Source organism: Macrosteles quadrilineatus, unplaced genomic scaffold, assembly GCF_028750875.1.
Source record: "Macrosteles quadrilineatus isolate MER2022 unplaced genomic scaffold, UCM_ALF_1.0 Scaffold_8__2_contigs__length_117827958, whole genome shotgun sequence".
NCBI lineage: Eukaryota > Metazoa > Arthropoda > Insecta > Hemiptera > Cicadellidae > Macrosteles > Macrosteles quadrilineatus.
In genome coordinates this window covers 14,552,884-14,574,984 of record NW_026542601.1, presented here as the reverse complement: position 1 = coordinate 14,574,984, position 22,101 = coordinate 14,552,884, and the positions used below count along the sequence as shown (strand labels likewise).

General features: G+C 34.4%; 2 protein-coding genes across 3 annotated transcripts; both read right to left on the bottom strand.

The window, feature by feature from the left end:
• Positions 1-137: 137 nt before the first annotated feature.
• On the bottom strand, positions 138-6,222 carry LOC129001625 (DNA-dependent metalloprotease SPRTN-like). Of its 2 annotated transcripts, none has more exons than XM_054428991.1 (7): positions 6,055-6,222; positions 5,166-5,275; positions 4,477-4,655; positions 3,585-3,693; positions 3,100-3,219; positions 2,459-2,684; positions 138-1,792 (listed from the first exon to the last, which is right to left on the bottom strand). In XM_054428991.1, the coding sequence occupies exons 2-7, from the start codon at positions 5,253-5,255 to the stop codon at positions 528-530; spliced, it is 1,989 nt and encodes a 662-aa protein (XP_054284966.1). In that variant the 5' UTR covers positions 5,256-5,275; positions 6,055-6,222; the 3' UTR covers positions 138-527. The 2 variants fall into 2 exon arrangements, with proteins under 2 accessions (XP_054284966.1, XP_054284967.1); XM_054428992.1 differs by having other exon boundaries at positions 6,074-6,222.
• A 2,522-nt stretch (positions 6,223-8,744) lies between these two features.
• LOC129001720 (uncharacterized) lies at positions 8,745-21,754 on the bottom strand. The gene is made up of 7 exons (XM_054429117.1): positions 21,538-21,754; positions 15,305-15,503; positions 13,791-14,189; positions 12,946-13,184; positions 11,264-11,423; positions 10,468-10,573; positions 8,745-8,872 (listed from the first exon to the last, which is right to left on the bottom strand). The coding sequence occupies exons 2-7, from the start codon at positions 15,498-15,500 to the stop codon at positions 8,830-8,832; spliced, it is 1,143 nt and encodes a 380-aa protein (XP_054285092.1). The 5' UTR covers positions 15,501-15,503; positions 21,538-21,754; the 3' UTR covers positions 8,745-8,829.
• Positions 21,755-22,101: the final 347 nt, after the last annotated feature.

Genomic DNA, 22,101 nt, shown 5'->3' with positions numbered 1-22,101 from the left:
TGAGCCTACAAAAGAGAGGTTTAATGCTGAAAACAATAAATGTGAATTATTGCAATGACAATATCTGTTTTGGTTATTGTAAGTTTGTGTTTTAGAGTTTTTCAAATGAATGGTAAATAAATTATATAAATATAAAAACTTCAACTTTATTATAAAACTATACAGTAAGATTACAAAACGTTGGTAATAACTAATAACAATATAAAAGAAAACAATTTGTGAATAAAACTGCAATACATATTTACAAATTGGCCTGATACAAAATTTGATTTAAGGCCATCATTTTCTTTACTCCCTACAAAAGTCAAACAAACCTACCATAAAAACATCAGATACAAATTTCACTAACACGGGTTTTTTCAGGAACTGTCTATATCATAATACAAAATGTGGATAATGTAGTATTAGGCCTACTCAAACAAAGAGGGACCAAACAAGAAACCGATACGATACAATACTCTCAATCACAACACAAATCAGAAGTTTTTTAAAGGCACAAAAATTTTGTTATATTAGCAAACTTTTTTTCAATTGTCTTCTGAGTCGAGACATTTATTGACATGGGCATTTATCCTCGATTCACCAAATCGCATTCCACAGATCATACAGGCAACTCTATTTTCAGGCTCGATGATTTCTATATCACTGTCATATTCAAATTTCTGCTTAGACGCATTTACAACGCGTAAAAGCTGAGGCGATTCCGTATCACTTATTTCAATCGGAGAATCCCTGGGAGTTGTTCCGTCGTGTATGAGGATCGGAGAATCCCTGGGAGTTGTTCCGTCGTGTATGAGGATCGGAGAATCCCTGGGAGTTGTTCCGTCGTGTATGAGGATCGGAGAATCTGAATGAAGGGTTACACCTGAAGCTTGGTTATACGCATCACTCGGAGACTCGTCAAACACATTGAGTATCCCAGACTCGGCCAAACATTGGTCCAGATGAATGTTAATATCCCCTTCAACATGGAGAGCGCAGACAGGGCAAAAAGTTATCTGGGATTTCTTATTTATTTCATTTACTTCTTCAACATCACCATCTTCATCCACAGTGCTGTTGTTGAAAACATTTTGTAGTCCTACGCAGTCCTCCATGTGAGCTTCTATTTCTTCTCGAGGCATACTCGTCTCGCAGACTACACATTTACACAAATCCTTCCTTTCATCAGGTTTATTACCAAGAGAATGTCTTGATTCCGGTTTCTTAGTTGATTCTGCATCAAATTTTTGTTTCTTCTTCTCTGGATGATCTCCAAGGCTCAAAAGCCGACTTCTAGATTTATCGATACCGGTACTGCCTCCCAAGGTAAAACCGGAACCTGAAAAGGTTTTAAAGGTGTCGATTCTCAATTTTGTGTTGGGGCTGGGAGTTTTTTCATCGTCGGTTTTGTTCTTGGTTCCTGACAATACCATAGTTCCTCCCCCTCGATTCGCCAACATTCCACCTCTAGCTCCTCGATTTGAAGGTACATTTCTTCCTTTGAAATTGTTTTCATTGCCCCTTCCTAAGACATGGCCGTTTCCTATATTCTTCGGAGATGTTTTCTGGGGAACTTTTGATCCGTTGGAGTTGGACAGATTGCCAAAACCCACGACTCTGTTGACTGCCGAGTTAGATGGTTTGACTGCGGTGGGAGATTGATTGGAGGCCAAGTTGTTGAAACCAAATATGTTACTTCCGACCTTCTCATTGGTTGACGTTTTTGATGATGATGGTAAGGAGCTTGACATATTGACTGGTTTCTTGAAAAAATTCCGAATATCTTTTCCCTCCTTGGGATTTTTCATTGCTGAAACAAACCAAAAATAATCTATAAAACTTTTACCATCCCACAAAAAGGTATTGGGTTGAAGTTGTATTTTTTTATACAGTAACAGCATTCAAAAGGTTTCACTGGGAAAAGCCTGCACTTAATTACATCCAAAGATTTATCAATTTAATCACAATAATTTTACCTAGAATGCATAAATTCTAAAATTAGGCTGCAAAATTGTAGAAACTGACATCATATTATTTTACAATTAATTGTTGTTATTACCTACTGTATTTCTTTAATGTATAAGTGGTACAAGTGACTCTATTCTTTAACCATTACATAAACGAATAAAGAGAATTATAATTTTGAATCATTATAAGATAAATTAAGTGTAGCCTACATTCAAGCTAAAAAACCAATAACTCTTCAGACCTCTAATTAGTTTTTATGATTACTAAACTAAAAATGTAGGTATGTTTTTTTTAAATTGTGTACTTCCACAAAATTGGCATTTTTAATGTTTTTGCCAAGGGAACTGTCCAAACCCAAGTCTTATTATCATCCAACCTTAACCTTTTTTAGGTAGCGTTATTATTGATTGCCCAATGCCAAAAGACATCTTGGTCAAGAATTAATCTTGCATAGAATTCTTAATTACGTAAAAACATTCTAAATTGAGTTTCCAAATGTTCATCTCACCTTTGCTCTTAGCCTTCACTCCATAACCCTCGGGCTCTCTTATCTTGACAAAGCTGCCGCCACAAGCCGCCTGGTGATCCGCCCACCAGAAGTCGTTGGGTCCTGGGGCTCGGTTCCTAGCTCGCTTCACCATGCCAAAGAACGGAGCTCGTTTCTGACAGGGACCGTTGCATCGCCACCAGTGCTGTTGATACAGCTTCACTTCCGCATGGAACGAATGATAGACCTGGCATGACAGAAAAAGAACCTGAATTTACAATGGTTAGGATTTTTACTGGAACTTCTGTGTCGTGTTTGAAACAAATTGTAAATTGGTTGGGTAAATTTTGGCAAGTGTTGAGAAGTATTGACATTTATAAAAGTAAACCACCTTTATTAATGACCAAAGCGGTCCATTTCAGTTAGAAAAAACATCCCTTAAGGTTGCAATTAAAAATAAAGTTAAATTTATTTGGACCGCATCGCTGAATGCTGTTTATGTCACCCTAAGTCTTTTGGATTAAAACAAGTCTGCGAAGGTGTCCATCCGAATTATTTACTACTGAAACGCTAAAATCTAAAACACCTTCTTTAAGCTTGTTTAATTTACCTAACCGCTGAAATAAATAAAGATTAGTCCATTTTCAAAGTTGAACACTTACTGATATGTTTGTTCCTGCCTCTTTGTTGATTCTGTTCATGTGTTTGTGAAACTCGGGGCCGTGGCCGTCTCTGTCTCGGTTGTTGTTCGTCACAAACAGATAAGCGTGGATCATCTCGTGCTGAAATTAAAATAACTAATTAAAGGGTAGACCTACAAGGTTTTCCATTACACCATGGAACAAGACTCTCGTGGGGATTATCATACATGTTAAGACTTGTTATTAATATTAGCCTACTTTTATCACGGTTAGTTTTTGAATATGAATATGATATTTGAATATGATAACAAGGCCATGATTCGTTAACGAGGGTATGTTTATTGAAGTTTCCTGTACTGAAGTAATATTTCAAGGTACCATAATCAGTAATTGATTTCTAACTCGGATTTTTGGTGGTATTATTTATTTACGCATTTACTAGACAAAACATACATAATAATGAAAAAACCCGTTTAGCTTAGAAGTGTTGTACCTATTTTACTTACCAACAATGTCTCCACCAGATCACTCCGCGGCCGTAACTTGAGGAGTGGTGCGCTCAGTCGTACAGAACAAAGTCCGTTGCGACCTTCGTAAACACAGACCCCAGCACACCTGTAAACACATTTAACTTACAATGTAAACCACAATAAATCTCATCTGGAAAACTCAATGTACAAGCTCTGTGTGTTTAAAGCTGTTTACAAACAACTCAAAAGTTAAACGCCACCCTTAAAAATTTAATTATAAGCATCAGAAACAGATACATTACCGGTAACCCTTCACAGTGGTCAATCCGTTTGGGGGTGGCATCTGATGACGAATTAGTGAACTATTTTGAACTAAGACTACAGCAAAGTATCTTTTTACAGCATTAGTTTTTTGATTTTTTACAGCTGTTCCCGATTGGAGTGATTGCAATAGAGACAGATGTATTATTTTATAATGTAAATACCTATACGTAGGTTGATCCTCTCCAAGGTCATAAACTCTAGAGATTCATTTAGTTTTAAAAATGGACCTAAAATTGAAGTTAATAGCCCCCTAGGTATTTTTGAATTCTGTTTTGATGATGAAATTATTAATTTAATAGTGACTAACACTTGCCGAACAGGACAAGGCAATACTATAAGGGATGGTTTGGCGCGATTTTGGGAAAAAACTACCGTAGCAGGTTCCGGGGGGCATTAAAAAGATCCTGCCTTGAAGAGTAATCTTTTTTTAATGCTACAAATACTAGGACATAATTCATTGTTCATTAGTTAAAATTGTATGTTTTAACTTTCATTCACAATTCTTATATTAATTGTCATGCAAATCAAAATTAATTTGTAATTAGGCCTATACTTTGACAAATTGTAATAGGCTAATGAAAAACGTGACATAAATACAACTTACGACGTCATTTGAGGGCTCCATTTCACTTCAACTCCAAGAAGACGGCCCCAGAAAAATCTGTCGTTGAAAGCCAAAAACAGGCCATGAACATCCGGACAGGGATCAGTCACTTCCCACTCAGGGTCAATGAGAGACGATTGGGGAGTGAAGCTTCGCCTAACTGGCGTTGGTAGATTCTCCTGAAACAATTGAATATCAGCTAAAGTTGTTCACACATACACCCAGATTTGTTACTTAAGCTACATTATACTTTGAATTCATTATACATTCATTATTCATTATACATTCTATTCTAATTCTATTCTAATTTCTTATCATGGTTAGCAGTGGATTTTTAAATCTGTGGATTGAATCAATAGGCTATTAATTTTGTTTCTCTACAGGCTATTAAATTAATATATTGAGTATTACTTTTTAAAACCAGGTCATCAAATAGTCTAGTAGCTAGGCTGGTGTCAAAGCCTTTGTTTTACAAAAAAGAGGCAAAATGTCTACTAACTTATCAATTTTTAAAATTGCACAAAAACATTACTAGAATTAAACTTAAATACTTACATACATCATGAAAGATTTGTAATTAGATCATGAAATCGAGTTTGAAATTACCTTCCTCAGTAACTAACCACTTACAACCTAATATGATTTTAATTGGGCAGTCCAAGAGCTTAAAAAGCCGAGACACCACATACCTTCTTTGGTTCATTGCTCTTTTTTGCTTCTTCATTAAATCTAGCTTGAAGAATGATAGCAAGTGCGTGGTCTGGATCGAATGAATTCATTTCTTAACGATGACTCAGTCCTGAAAATGTTGATTTACAATAAAATATTACGGAAAGTAAATAAAAGAAACGTCTTATAACACTTAAAACATATATTTACGCTTATACTGTTACTCACAAGACAGTAAATAGGCCTATACAAAAAAAAAAAAAAATGGTAAGTGGTGATCGATTTCGATTGGACACTCCAATCATCATCAGACCCAATAGGCGAATGATAAGAATCTTGAATGGCGTCCCTACTTACCCTATTGGCTACCGGAAGCACCGGCCAATACATTTTTATAAGTACAACTGGAATCAAAATGTATTTGTTCATTTTTTTTATATATATATTTAATGTCTTGTGAGTAACAGTATAAGCGTAAATATATGTTTTAAGTGTTATAAGACGTTTCTTTTATTTACTTTCCGTAAATTTAATAACACGTACAATGCTGATCAAGAAGTTATTTAATAAAATATTAATCTCCATTTTAAGGTGGGGTTCAAATCGATTTAAAAAACAATATTTTTAAGGTTTGGGCTGGATCTAAAACAAGTTAGTTTGACATTGGTATTTGGGATAAGTGACAGCTAGGCCTATTATAATGATGTTACCATAACAAAATCTTAATATCTGTTACCAGCTTGTATCACATCACGTAGGTCATCATCGTTAAAACAAACAATAATTATTATAGGTTCCTATAAAGTTATGCTGCAGCTAGGCCTACGATGTTCAAGAACTGACATGAACATGAAGGGATTTGATCTATTGTATTCTAAGTTTTTCACCCTAACCTATACATGAACTTACGTGTACAGTATACTCCTACCAGACGGGAAAGATTTCTCCCTTCGGATGGATTTTATATAGTTGGTATGACACAGGAAACCACTAACTATTATTTTCATTAATTATTTTATCACGAATAAAACGTATGACCTATTAATTTACATTTTACAGTTTCGATTCAACTACCTCTTTCTCTCCTCTACTTTGACAGAAATTTTTATTTTTACTTAAAAACATGTGTTTCAGTTTTCTGTTAGTTCTTGTTCTTAGTTTTTTAAAGTTCCCATAGTTGGTATAGATTTTTTACCCATGCAACTGCTTTGTTCATGCTAACTTTTTGAGTTAATTACTCGGTCAAAATCCAGCCAATCCAACATGTATTTTCCAATTTAGTTCAACGGTTTGGTTTATTAGACTATTATATAAAAATATAACAGTTATAGTAACTGAAATTAATAATAGTGCATCTTTAAAATCAGCTCACAAAACCACCTCCCCTCTGTAGTAACGGTCTCACATATTTGTTTAAAAAGGTTGTAGGGTATGAAATCAAGGTGAAATGTTTTCCTGAAGTATAAAAAATTGTTTGAAGTTTGTTTTGAAGTTAGTTTATTAATATAAAGATACATTTTAAGAAGAACTTTACAGTGTATTTGAACACTATAACTAAACAGGTTAATAATAGCAATAAGTCGTTAAAAGTCATTACCTGTAGTTGCATACTTAACAATATATTTTTTTAAGTTTCTAGCGAATTTCCCATATAGGGAATAAGTTATTTCTATAAAATTTCACACATTTTTAAAATACGTCAACAGCATTAATAATTTTCATCGAGGACCTTCATCATTCAAAATTTAAGAAAGTTACATGGGTAATAAGATTTGCCGTACCTACAAAAGGTTAAACAGCTGTTTGCTTGTAGTCTTCTGTCTTGTCGTGTCGTCTGTCGTCTTCTTTTTCGGTCGCAATGAGGGGAGGACTCGTAGTAGGACGATGACGTCATTAATTAGTTCAAATTTGTTCCACGGGCAGCACTTTAGTCAGGCAGCCGACACCGTTATGACGTCATCAACTTTACTTTTTTTAGGCTTGGCTTGATGTTTTGTTGATGTTGATACATCGATCGGTGCAGCAGAAGACAAGAGTTGCAGTTAGTGATGTAAAATACCCGGGTATTTAAAACTCAGGGTAAATACCCTGGGTATTTACCCGGGTAAATACCCAAAATCCATAAATACCCGGGTATTTTGGGTATTTATGAAATCGATTTAAATTAATTTATATTCACCCCTAAATATGTTATTGTTATCATTTCATGAATAATTAGGATAGTCTATAACACCTTTTACAGTAACTTGAAGCTTTGCTAGTAGGCCTACCTTTTATTTAATGATTTAGCAATTTTTTTTAAATAAAACATAAAGTTTTTAAATAAGAATGGGGTTTTGTTTTTTATCAAGACATCACCTCGTCAGAGAAATAGTGAACCTAAACCTACTTCTACTGTTATTAAATTATGATAGTTAAAAAATTTTATCGTATAAATGGCTTGGAAGGCTAGACAGACCTAAGGCACAATGGCAGAATACTAAAAGTAATTAAAAACTTTTCTGTGTTACCGCTTGGTTGGAAAAATAATATACAGTAGGCCTAGAACCTTGATAACAAGACTCTCATGGGGATTGTAAATAAGACTTGTTATTAAGGTTGACTTCTTATCGAGGTTTGTAATAACATGTGATTAGGGGTAAAATAATTTTGAGGGGATTTGACAATGACACTTGTTATCAAGGGCGACTTGTTATCGAGGGTCTATAAAGGTTCCACTGTATTTGGATAAACCTACTAAAAAAATGTATCTCCTGTTTTTCGGTCTAACTTAATATAGTTTTGAAAGATTTATTGTGCTATAGATTTAAATGTTTTGTATCACAAGTTTATGAAATTAGTTTTTTTATATTCCCAGATAGCACACAAACGAAAAATTCTCGTATTAATCACGTTTCCCTTGTACATTCGTAACGTGAATTTCACGTGCACAATTATTAATTTTACGTTTTTTTTTCATCATTTTACGGTGCAGATGACACAACTTATCACGTGAATATATCGTGAAAAAAAGGCGTGAAAATAACGTTTTAATTGCACTTTATTTTTACATATTTCACATTTTTCATGTAAATATCACATTTTTAGCTCATTGTATATTTACCTCTTTGAGCATTTTTACGTAAAAATAACAGCATATTTGTGTTTTTTTCACGTTAAAATATATTGTTTTTACAAATTTTTTACATTTAAAACCAACTCTTTTTACATTTTTCATGTAAATATCACATTTTTAACTCATTCTATATTTACCTCTTTGAGCATTTTTACGTAAAAATAACAGCATATTTGTGTTTTTTTCACGTGAAAATAAAGTTTTTGTACCACTTTTTTTTACATTTAAAACCTCTATTTTTTACATAAATGTCACATTTTTAACTACTTATATTTTGACCTTTTAAGAATCTTTATGTAAAAATAACAGCATATTTTTGTCTTTTACGTAAAACAAAATGTTTCTTTACACTTAAAATCAACTGCTTCACAGTACAACTGATTCAAACAAACATATTTTTAATATATATGTATAATATTTGTTTACACCCAAACGAATAAGTTTGTAGGATTAAAAACAATTAAAATACTTTACATTTCAAGGAAATCTATTTATTAATGACATTTCACATTGCCTCAGATGAGAATCCCCCTCCCCCCTCAAGATTGTTCAACTTTCCACACTGGTGATTACGCCGCATCCCCAACCTCCTGGCCTCCCTCAACTGGTTTCCTTCAAACAGAAAAAATCTAAAATAATAAATATTCATACACTCTCATTACATAGCCTAAATTCTAACTGATACATACAGTACTTCTATGCTAGCATGTAGGAAAAGGTATGTGATAACCGTATTTAAGCACACAAAGTAAATAATAGTAATAATAGAATGCAAATAACACAGTGGTGGCGATAAGAACCCGCGGCCCCCCCCCCCCCGCAAGTTTGTTCGCCGGGCCCCCCTCTACCAATGATCTTTAAGAACATTTTCCCATGTATTACCGCCTAAACTTGGAATTTTGCAATAAACTTGACAAGGCATCTCCCGAGGCGTCATTATCGTCTTCCATGATAGCTGCAAAATCGTAAATACTTCCCGTAGTCATAAGTCATGGAAGAAACATTATCATAGTTTACCGTGATTGCAAATGCAACCAAACCTATGACATAGATGGCAGCATCATCGTCTCCCGCGTTCACGGCCTAATATCTCCCCGCGACCCGTCGGTGGTGATGGGTAAATCATTTTTCCGTAATCGCGACTAAATCCTAGATATATCTCTCACTAAAAAAGAAACGCCATTATTGTCTTCCGCAATCGTGGTAAAATATTGAACATCTGCGGCCGAGGAGACATTGTCATTGTCACCCGCGGGGAAATGTTCTCGTCGACATCCGCGACCACGGCAAAAGCGTAGGCATGAGCGTGATCCACACGGATATAAAAGCCTTTTACTTTTAATTGTGCATTATTGTATTGAATACTGAGAAAATCGGCTCGAGCTTGATTTACTGACTTTGTGCTTGATCTCTCAAGCTTGTAGTCCAGGCTCTGCTTGGTTCGAAAATCGACATTATAGGCCAATTATAAAAATCAACCGTTTCCAAAACAACCCGATTTTGAACCGATCTGATTTGGCCTGAAGCCCTTAGCAACATAGAAAGAAACAATGATGTATTAAATTTTAACACGGTAGGTGTGGTTACGTGATGGCTGGCCTTGGCCGGTGGCTATGTGCTGCATGGTTGAGTGCGCAAAAACGCTTAAATTTAGTTACACCCAAATAACAGGCATATTATTGCATGTACTGTCAATATGGATGTAGTTTAACAAGAACCCAACAGATAGCAGCACTAAAAAAAACTGCTAGCAGGCCCTCAGTATTGCCAAATGAAGGGAAAAAGCAGGGGGGGAAACCCCGGAAAACGCCATAAAGGCGTCAAGCAATATAGGTTGGCATCCTTCCACACTACAGTATACAGTAATTATCATTATTCTATTCAATTTCTCTAAACCCAAGGCAAAACCCTACGCTGCAATAAATTTGGTACCCACTGATGAAATGGTCGGAACTGAAAATGTTCCCTGTGCAAGGCTGAGCTCACACTGGACAATACTTTAGAGTTACGAATGCTAGGTGGTTTAACGTCAGCCGCGCGCGCCAGTCCTGCAATGAGTAGGCCACACTCAACATGTTAAAACATCATCTAGGCCTATGCCCTGATTCAATCATACAACGGTTGATAAGAAAAATGTTTAACAGCAAATAAACAATTGCGAGCTTAATCCAAACTGTATGAAAAATGATTAATCTTAAAAAAAATACCTTTTTTGTTTACTCAGGAGGCGATTTGTGGATGGTCGGAGCCAATCTTTGATGCCGCCCTCTACAACCTTTTCCGTTGCTTCCGGAAAGGAAGCAATGACAGCTTCTAAAAAAAAGTTTTAATCAACACAAACTCGGTGAAAAAAAACCCATTAACTATTTACTATAGAGATATGTGCACTTTGTTGATGTGCGGTAATGAGAGAAACAAAATTGTGTATGATGACATTTCAAAAATTTAAAATTTGTAAGTTTAAATTTTTTTAAAGTAGACCTAAGGTTTCTTAATAAATTAGCAACATAATGAAGTAAAAATCCTGATTATAGGATGCATATCTGTCTCTATTTATTCTCGACCAAGACTACCTCAGATACCAGGAATCAATTTCCATCGTAAAACAGTTTGTTATTTCACTTTATACTGAGAGTATATCAGTAGAATTTTGCAAGTTTAACAAAATATTCTATCAACACGAAGCTGTGGCTAAGTATAGGCCTATATATTTATTACTATGCTAATTACTGTATCTAAAACATTTAAGCTGTACCAGCAGTCACAAATGAAACTAAAATGATAATGCCTTGCTAGCAAAAGATCAATTTAAACTTTGGTTTAGGAGCTTAATCAGGAGGTTAATCACAGGTTCAACTTCTGAAGCCCAACTAGGGTTGGAGAGCAAATTGTAATAAGAAAAAAATGTAAAAAAATAAGAACTAAATATTATTAATAATAAATTTTATAAAATTTTGTTTCTGGAAAAATGTCTATGTACATGATAGATTGATAGAAACATACTTGATATTGCCATTCTCAATTTGAGTCTTGAAAAGACCCTTTTTCCTTTTTGGCCAGCCCAACTATATAAGCAGGCTACCTCATCTGTAATGGAGGCGCGAAGGGCTCTCCTGCAGCAGTCAGCAGCGTTTGCTCCTCCAACTCTTACCAGATAGTTTATCTGTAGAAAAAAACAAAAATAAAGGCATGATCTTACTAATATTATAAATGTGAAAGTTTGTTTGTTTGTTTGTGTGTTTGAAGTTCAATAACGCTTAAACCATAGTGGATAGATTGAGCTGAAATTTGTCATTATGATAGCTTACATTCCTGATTATCATATAGGCATATTCTTATCTCAAAAATCCTTTCGGGCTCCGCCCCAGTGGCTCTGTAATTCCCCATGTTAACCTTATGAGTATCTATATATATTACTTATTTAATACGCAAGCAGATTATTTGTGACAATTACTCCTCCGAAACTACTGAACCGATTGTCATGTTTTTGGTGTCATTGGAAAGAGCGTAACCTGAAGTTGTGCAGGAAACTTTCTTTTTAGGGAAGTAATGAGAGAGTGAGGCCCTGCAGCCCTTTAAAGTTTCGTATTTCTCCATAAGCTTAACATTGGAAACAAAAATTGTTATAAAACTCCAGCTGTTGTCAGAAATCAAAAGTGAGAAGAAGAGCATATGTTAATTGTAAACAGTCAATAAGTTTGCTAATTTAACAGTTTGGGTACTTTCCTGTTAAAGGGAACATTCATTATTATCGATGATTTTTTCTCGATATATCGATATTAACAAATTGAAACATATCAGCTGACAACTACGCGATAAATATTGTTCAGTATCAACAAACAATAATGAAATGAAACTGTTCTAAAAAAATAACCTAACATAACTAACCAAACTCGCTGTAACATTTAAAAATTCCGTGTTTAACTTGCCTTTTCTATTATCAAGCCCAAACGGAATTTTTAAATGGTCCAGCAAGTTTGGTTGGTTATAGGTTAGCTTAGAAACAAGATCAGTTAGTTGTTGTCAATTTGTAATGGATCGGAAAATAAAAATATCGATATATCGAGAAAAAATCATCGATAATAATGAATGTTCCCTTTAACAGGAAAGTACCACAGTTTGCTACAAATATTTGCTGACTTGGTTGAAATTTGTTTTAAAATAACGCCTGTAATACTTAGCAATTGCTGGAATTCGAGCAACAGGGACACTAGTTCATATTTAAAGGGAATTAAAGAATTTACTCAGCTGTTTCAACTAAAAAAGTTGGTTCTATGATATGGAAAAGTACTAAAAAGTTATAAGATTTACCAACAGGGTGCAGCACTATATTTTTTTTTGCATTTATGAAAACAGCTAATTTGAACTAAGCAGCAACAAAAAACTGTGATTCACAATGAGAACTGTCAAAGTAGGATTGTTTACAGTTATGTTTGTTTTTCATTTCATGAATAATTTGTTCAATAAATATTAAATCAATAAATATTTGTTTTTACTTTTAATCCAAATATATAAAAGCTTAATTACTTAACAACAAAGAGTAGTAATTAATGTGTTATTAGAAGATTGTTGGAACCGATAAGGTATACAGAAATTAGTAATTCTTTCCAGCAAAATAATCAAAATCTAACGAGAGAGCTAATCAAGTTTAAGTTAAACATTGAAAAAGAATTTGAAATACTTACCATTTCAGTTTCTTTTTTTTTGTCAGCCAGGTTATCTTCAAGTTCATTTAACTCTTCAAGAGTTTTACAGGGCAAGTGATTAACAAATTCTGACACTTTTTGTGTCAGCTGGACTTCTGTAATCAATCTAGCTTGTTCAATATTTGCAATTTTTTCTTGGAGTTTGCTTAGGTCTCCCCTAATAGTCAATAGCATCTCTTTGATGAAATTTTGATTTCTTATGCATATAGTTTCAAATGCTGAAAAAAAAACAAGAGGTTTAATTAATAATTTTTAAAATAAAAACCATTCAGATTTGGAGGTTTTGATTCAGCCATATTAACAAAACAATTAAGTTTTAAGTACAAGGAATCTGCATGTTTGTGTTTGGATCCAGAATAATCAATATTCAGCAAATTGATTGACTGTTAGAAAAACGCATCATTAATGGTCATAGTTTGTACTTTGAGCTAAAGAAATTATGAGGCTACCCTTTTGATTGGATATGCTTATTTTTCAAGAAAAACAAAACCACTGTTCTTGCATGAAAAAAGGCTATGATAATTAAATATTCTAGTTCTGGCCAATGGGAAATACGTCAATAAATTAAACCAGACAATATAGAAGATTAAATTATAAATAAGATGAACATAGTTTTAGAGATAGAGATATACAAGCATATTTGTACATAGGCCTAAGTGGAATTACAACCTTAATAGCAGTAATTCAAATATTATTAAGCACCAGAAAACTTAATCTTCTGTTTTACATCATCTATAGTTAGAAGGTTGCATTTAACATCATGCTTTTAATCTGGTTGCTTTTAACCTCATTTAACTCTTAAAATATCTTAATTTTTGACTTACATTCTTCTGCCTTTTTGCCGGAATTGGAATCAGTTTTGGAGGAAGCTGGTGATTCAATATTATTTCTCCTATTCTCTTCAATTTTTGATTCAATGTGGGGTTTCTTTGGAGATTTTCTTGCATGCATGCTTGTATGAGGAAATGGTTTAGGTCTCTTCAACGGGCTCGTGTTTTTTTTTGACGTCTTCTCAGTTTGAGCCCAAAGACATTTTTTGGCTTTCTTTGATGAGGGTTCATCGTCATGAGATACACTCGAATTGAGGGAAGACTCAGATGAGGAAGGTGATAAGTTAAAATACTTCTTGTTTGGCTTTGCTTTTCTTTTTAAGTTGTCGTCAGTGTCTATATCTGACCTTGTGAGGGCAACATTGGCCCTCTGTCGAGCCTTCTGTACATTGTCTGAAAAATAGGCTAAATTAAGTGGGTGTGGTTAGATCAGTTGAAAATTATTCCCGCCTAGCCGGCAGCATAGTTACGCTTTATAGTAAAGGATACAACATAGATCTATGTAGTAGATAGATCTATGCAGATCTATGTAATGACAACTTCTAAAAGGCTGGCTCTTAACCCTCCGAGTGTCCCTTGTTTTGGCCTTAATGTCTGCCTATTTTTTGTTCATATGCAAGGTTTTATTAAAACGGATCTGAGAAGCTTGAAAACAATGTTAATTATACTGTTCTATATACGGTACCATTTTGTTTGGAAAATCATGGGCTTCAATATTATACATAGAACATAAGGAACATTTGTTTCAAAAAAATTTTTTAGCTAAAAAAATAGGCTATTTTGGAAAATTTTCAAAAAAATAAGTTAACGCTAAAATGAAATTGTATAAATTATAGGCCTATAAATATTTGAAAATAGCCACTTTGTTCTAAATTTTATGAGGATTACAAATATATAATAATATAAGGAAGTAGATTTGCAAATAAATAAGTTATGGGCAAAAAACAGATTTCAGTACATAGCGTTTAGCTAAGAATGCATAGCCTAGCCATAGCTAGGTATCTGGCTGATAATTTACATCAATATCACTACCTACTTCTTCAGGATCATCAGCCTTTCAAAATCACTTAAATCTTCTTATAATGCACCACGTACCTATATCACTACTTTTGATTTTTAACACTTAAACAATGATAAACGTAATAAAACACATCAGTCATCGGTCCGAGGTTAACCAAGCTGTTTACAAATACACACGTCAGCTGTCTGCTACAATATTTTCGGAACTAAAATGAATAGCGCTTAGAGACAGACCTCCGGATAAAGCTCCGAATCTGTCAAATAAAACGATACCTAACTCGATCCAGTTCAATCCTGCTCGAGATAAAACCTGCTTTCACTTCATCATCTAAAAATGATTACCGGTAACTTCAGTTTTTTAGAGCTTTTGTGAAGAAGACCATTTGATTTTGTTTAAATATATCAATTGTTTGTTTTACATTTGAGCTTTTAAGGGACTTGTGTCCCCACATTACACTAATGTCTAGTGTTAAAACAGTAATTCTTACCATATGGTTTTCCAATAATCCTGACATCGTACAGCTGCCATTCCCCATCCTCATCTGGCCTGACCTGCCCCTCAATAAATCGCTTAAGCTTATCTCTGGCCACTATAGGCCAAAAGCATTTGTCGTCCTTTACCCAACACTGGGGCACCACTTCAATTGTGTTGTTTTCTTGAAGAAAACAGGCAACCACCCACATTTTCTGAAACATTAGAAATTGTGAAAAGTTAGAATTTCTTTGTGTACAGCTAAAAGTCAATACCATCATTAAGGTCACTATATAAAAGTGGGAGAATGTAAAGTATCCCCTAAAATTAGGCCTAATTTAATTTATTAATTTCAGATAAAAAATAATAACTAGCATAATCGTTCTATAATCACGAACAATTTCTTAAATCAAGATTCTTAAGTGGTTGATGCAGTACGTTGTCACGACAGTATGTTACCATGATGAAAACTGGATTAATTTCTTAGCTATCTGTGAAATTTGATCAATTTTAACATTTCGTGTTACATTTATCAATCATTGAGATGGGGACACCACCTACAAGTTACTTACCAGTACCCCCTTTTTTTGGCGTCTTCAATGCATCAGCAATAGGTTTATGTGTGGATTAACGGCAAGGCAGCCAACAGATTTCTTTTAAAAGGAAGAACCACCATTTTTCTTTGAATTTCTTCTATTGGCCAAACTTTTAACTCCATTTCTTTTCTTTCAATTAAAAATATATTTATGTTTGATGATTTGAAGGGATTTTTGAACATATGTTTTACTTTTTGATAAATCTCACCAATTACTACAACAGAATTTTGTTGGGGTGAAAAGGCAAAATTTTGAATTCTAATTATTTCCTGGGTTTTTAACATGCAGAAGCAGTCCTTATTGTTGCAACTAATTTTGAAATTTTCTGTTTGTAGAGTTTTGTATTGTGGGCTAGTACATTGGTCTGTTAATGGGCCAGATTTGTGACAGTGTGTTAAGGGATGCTTTGGAATCGGTTTGGTTGTCAAGGCACTTTGGGATTTTTCCTTAAGTCGCTTGCATATTTGTTGCAATGGGAGGTGGTGTTTCCTCATGAGGGACTTAAGCACTTGCATGTGGTTTTCAAATTGGAAAGCGCTACACTCGTCTAGCGCTCCAAATGTAGAGATGTCGTCTGTAATGTGGAGGAGGCCATGAACATTGTGCGACACCAAATGTTGCCCATAAAGTTTCTTGAAATTGTCAACAAAAACTGCCAACAAATCCTTTGCAAACTCTTGATACTCATTGCATGAGTCAGGATTTAAGATCAAGTTCATGGCGGAACTTAGACACATGAAGTGTTCATTGATCTCTGCTTTAAATATGTCTTTATGTTTTGATAAAACAACCGGACCAGCGTACAGCAAAAAAAATCTGAGCTCAGTGGCTTTCCACCTGGCTAGTTCGTCAAGCCCCCGGGGTTTTCTTACAAATTCACAAGGTATAGAACAGCGGAAAGATTTAAGTGTTTGGTTTATTTTTGAAACCTGATTGCTGGAGAGCCTGTAGGTTAAATTTCCTTTAATCCATAGAGTTAACAGTTTCTTCACAACGCCCAAACAAACGAGATGCATATAATCTAATGGCATGTCTCGCACAACATCAAACCCAGGTATATTGATGATGATGCTTTCACCTATGTGATGTTCTTCTTGGGCTTGAATTACAAAATTATCATGAGTTCTTCTAGGCCCACTTTCGGTTGAAAAACACGTTCTTCCTTGGAGATATTTTCCCTCATCTGTGCACCTTGTGCAGGAAAAATATCCAGCGTGGCCTTTAGTTTGCAGAATGAATGCCTTTGCCGGGGCATCACACACAAAAGCTACATGTGACAGTTTGACTGTTTTTCCATTTACTTCTATCCCATTTTCAATGCAGAATTGTAATTCATCAACAAGGTAACTCAAATACTCATTGCAATTGTTCGGCTTTTGATTTCCATGGTAAATGCTAATGACAAAAACAGGAGAATGGGGCAATGACCGGATTTTCCCTAACTGAGGCCATAGCTGGCTCCCCGAACTTTTTGAAATCGGCAACCCATCTGCACCTACAAGCAAATCAACTTTTATGGGCACATCTTTTTCTTTCAAGAGTATTTCTCTTATATTTTCTCTAACACCTAAGTACACAAAATTACCCCCACAAAGTTCCTCAATCTGTATATTTCTGGGGGTCTTTAAAATAGTCCGAGCGTCAACTGGAAGACTTTTGAAATCTTTATGTTTTCTTAGGATTTTTGCCATTGAAGAAACCTTAGAGAGTGCAATATTTTCTGTAACAGCCCAGTTTGCAAAATCTTTTTTAAAAGTCTCTAGGGTCCAAGGCTCTGTGGAAAGATCCATATCCGAATCTGCATTAGGAAATAATTGGGGATTTTGCCTTTCTTCTGGTACTTCTTGCAGGCTAGCTGAGGAGTGGGAATCATCTGACAAACATCTCTCTCGTTCAGGACTTTCTTCAGCGGTACTTGGAGTTGGAGAGGAAGCTGTCGGCTCCTGGGCAGGTGCCTGCTGGCTACTTTCACCGAGGGATATATCAGGGTCATTTTGTCCATTTAGTAAATTTAAATCACGTTCCCTTCCTCTTTGTACCCTCCTATAAAACTGCCGTGTAAGTTTTGGCCGTTTGCTAGAACTCATGGTGTTCACACCTAGTCTATTGCCTATCAACGTGAAAACCCCTAAAAAAAAAGGTAGGTATGAGGTTCGGTGGTAGGAATGAAGTGAGGGAAGTTCAGTTAGATTAGTCTGACCCCCAAGAACCAAAACACAACAGAAGTTCATATAACTTACTGTTGTCATGTACCTTACGCTAACCACAGTGAGTGTACTGTCTATGTGCATGGAGTCAAATATAATTTGACTGTGTCTCATGAATTTAATGTCTGTAGATGAATAAATATCATATCATTTCATACATCAATCATATCTTTGATAACAAATGGAAATACGTTTAGAGCAATAATTCAGGTTGGTAGGTATTAACTTAGGCCTAACTTACTTGTGTTTTCAGATCTAAATTTAATGGTGTCAATTACCCTGCTATTTTTAACCTACTCCCCAACCTTGGGTACAGTTCCGCAGAAAGCCTGTAATATGTAGGGGCCTAAACGAATCAAATATAGATAAGTTACTATCGAATAGGTATAGATTTTTATTAGGTTACGGTGCAATATAAATATCACATTGAATTAAATGTCACCATATGATATTAGTAAGAATAAGCCTTTTAAACGTTTAACTTAACTTATAAGTTAAAACATAGCCTACCTATTATTATTGTTTTTGGTCAGATAAGTAGGCCCTGCTGATAGGCTACCTAACTCAATTTAATATATTAAACATCAATACAAACTTAAATAGATCATTAAGTTTTAAACTTAAGCCTGCTCAATTTGATGATTACATTTAAAAGTTATTTATTAAACATTGATAGAAATGTAAATAAATCATACCAGACCAGTTCTTTATGGTTAGCTTGTATTTATTATCATTGCAATCTCCGCCATCTTGTTAATTTTTGATAAATTAACTTAGGCTAATTTAGTACCAAACTGTATTAAATGGAGAAACCGTTGGGATAAATAAAATAAACAAATAGATGAGTAAATTAACCAAATCTAAGTTATTCATGAATTTTATAGGCCTTAAACAGTTAAAATCTGGAACTAATTAGGCCTAAGTTAAGTTAGCATACAATCCTCCAATCATTCCATAAAGTTTGTGATTCTAACTAAAGTGTCCTTCACAAAAATGCTTTAGGCTAGTAAGTTAAGTTGGATTACCTAGCCTACTTAAGTTGAACTAGTCTTCAAGAAAGCTCTTCTTGATATTCTTGATCGCAGAGGATAAGTTAAGCGTCTGGTTAACCGAACGTGGATGGATTAGGCGTCCGGCAATGACGTCAATGGGTTGTGGGGGCCCGGAACACCATTATAAGTAACCACAACGATACAAAGTACAGCCAACTGTGATCGTGGTGTAGTGGATAGAGTAACTTACTCGGCTGATGTACAAGAGGTGAGGTAAACTTATCTAGATCCAATCTCATTGATGACACTAACTTTTTGTCTAAGATTTTGCTTAAAATTCCATTTCTTCTTAACTTTACATCTTTTGTAAGCATTTTAGGCATTTAAAATTTTATTTTATGAACAGAATTTAACCTTCATTCAATTCTTTAATTTATCAGTAAGTTTTGTTAGTTAGGTTAGGTTATGACAGTAATTATGACTGCCAGACGCTTAATCCACGTCCGGTTAGGGCCTACTGTACACGTATCCTCTGCCATTCATGATATTCTAATATTCAACCCAATATTCAAGTCACCAGCTCAGTAATATTGAGTTGAATAACCCACAATTTAAAATAAAACACATCACTATTTAACTTACCTAGGTCTATTTACTTAACTTAAGTATATAATTAAAATTCACAAAAATTGTAAAAGATTGGCTTGAAACGAATCCTTTTTATGAAACTATAGAATTTTTTGATGCTCTGAAGGCTGGCCATTGTTTTTAGTTTGTAATTTTACTTTTACACTCAGGTATGTGTCACAATTTTCATTTTCTTTTGTTTGCCATAACTGCATGGTTTTGCTGTTTTGTTTGCTGTGAAGATTAACCATTTTTTATTTCAGCATGGTTTGTAATGATGAACATTCAATTATTTATATGCATTGGTTTGTTTATTTTAGAATAGTTTGACGTTACCTATTGTATTTATTTACTTAATGGTATAATAAATCTCTTGAATCTCTTGAATCTCTATATATACGATATTTTTAATTTCATGGGGCCTTTTGCCAGCTTGGCCTAGCCTATGGCATCATCTGACACCACAAAAACGAAGGTTAAGTTATGTAAATTGGTATTAGGTTAGGATAGACTTCCGTAAATTAGGCTATCTGTTGTCATAAACAACCGAATGAAAATAATGTTACTTATCGATTGTTTCATTCAATAGCCTAACTTACAGCAAGTTATCGATCGTTAGGTAACGATTATTTTATCATAGGAATAAGTTAAGTTATGAAATAATCTGAAATGAAATGAAATTTATTTTCCTTTTCTATTTAACTTTTAACTTACTTATCGGTCAATATTTTCATTTGGTTGTTTTTGACGACAGATAGGCCTAAGTTAGGTAAGTTACGGAAGACTAAAGTACCTAATGGATACTTTGGCCTAGTAAATAATGATCAGTAGAGTCCCGAAAACTCGGCTCTCGATAGCCCGGCAGTCTGGGTAACTCGGTCATCACCTGGCTCAGAAAATTAGTGATTTTTTTAGTCCGAGTTAAACATGGACTCAAGCCAGCTAAAGTCAAATCATTCACAACTCGTACCAAGGATTTGTTGAACAATATCTGATGACTTAATACTGACTTGTAATATAAATATTAATAAAAAAGGCGGTTAAAAGCTTAAAAATAGTATTGTTCATATTTTTAACCATAGATCCTGATAACCCGGCATTTCACAAAGACGGCACCCTTTCAGTCCACATTATGCCGAGTTTGCGGGACTCTACTGTAATTGGTCCAGTTCAAAATGTAACATTAAGTTACTAAATTTCAAATTTACAAAGTAAGGCTAAGTTAACTTCATAGGCCTAAGTTATTTCATTTTTTAATATAGGCTAACTTAGGCTAGGCTATAATAGCCTAATTTATTTTTGTAATTTTACTGAAATGTAAGCAGAATACCTACTTTATAACTTATGTTTAAAAACCCCACGTTTGATTTTTACCTTTAGTTTTGCAATAGCCTATGTATTATGATGTCAGCATTAATTAACTCAGGCCTAGCTGGCGAAAGGCCTCATGAAATGAAAAATGTAACTTTAGCCTACTTAAGTTAGGTAAGTTGATTACCGTACCTTATTGTTGATGTAATTATTTTAACTTATATTCTAGTGGATTGTTTCAATTGATATTAGCATAGCCCAGTTAAGAAACTGTACCTGATCAGCTCACGAAATATTCTCTCTTATAAATTAAGTTAAGTCTACAGTCTCTAGCCATTTAACTTAGGCCTAATTACGTTAAGTAAGTTTTAGTTGTGGTACTTTTTGTTCAGAGTCATATAGGCATAAGTTTAACTGGTACAATTATATTTAAACTATATTAAACGTGATTAACTTAACCTTTCGAATGGCTGGATAAGTTAACCTTGACAGGTAGGTTGAAATGAAATGTCTTACCTTGCTTTAATTGCTGCTGAGTGCTGATTTGACACTAAACTAATGGAAAACGATCACTTAAGTTAGTTATCAACACGACACAGATATTAAACAAGCAAATTGCAAAACTCAAGAGAGTCAAAAGCTCAATCATCAAAACAAAATGGCAAAATGGCGAGTGACGAGTTCGACTTTCTTTCGGTCGGCTTCGGCGGTCGGCCCGGCGTCCGTCAGGAGGGTCCAGGGAACAGAGAAAGGATGTCGTGCGCATGCGTCAAGTGAAAGACTTTTACTGGTCCATTCCAACCGCGAAAACGCTCTGCAATTTGAATGTCATCCATCTATCCCTCGTTCTGTCGTTAATTTTATTTATTTTAATAGAGAATCACATGATTTTGGAAAATAAATTATACATTCTGATAGTCTTTTTAGAGCATAATACCATTGACTTACGAAATTATTTTCATTTGAAAAATAATATGCAAACTTCACTAGATAAAGATAGAAATATGTTTCATGCAATGAACACAACATTTTTAATGACATAAAAAATAAAATAAACATCCAATTCATCATAAAAAGGGT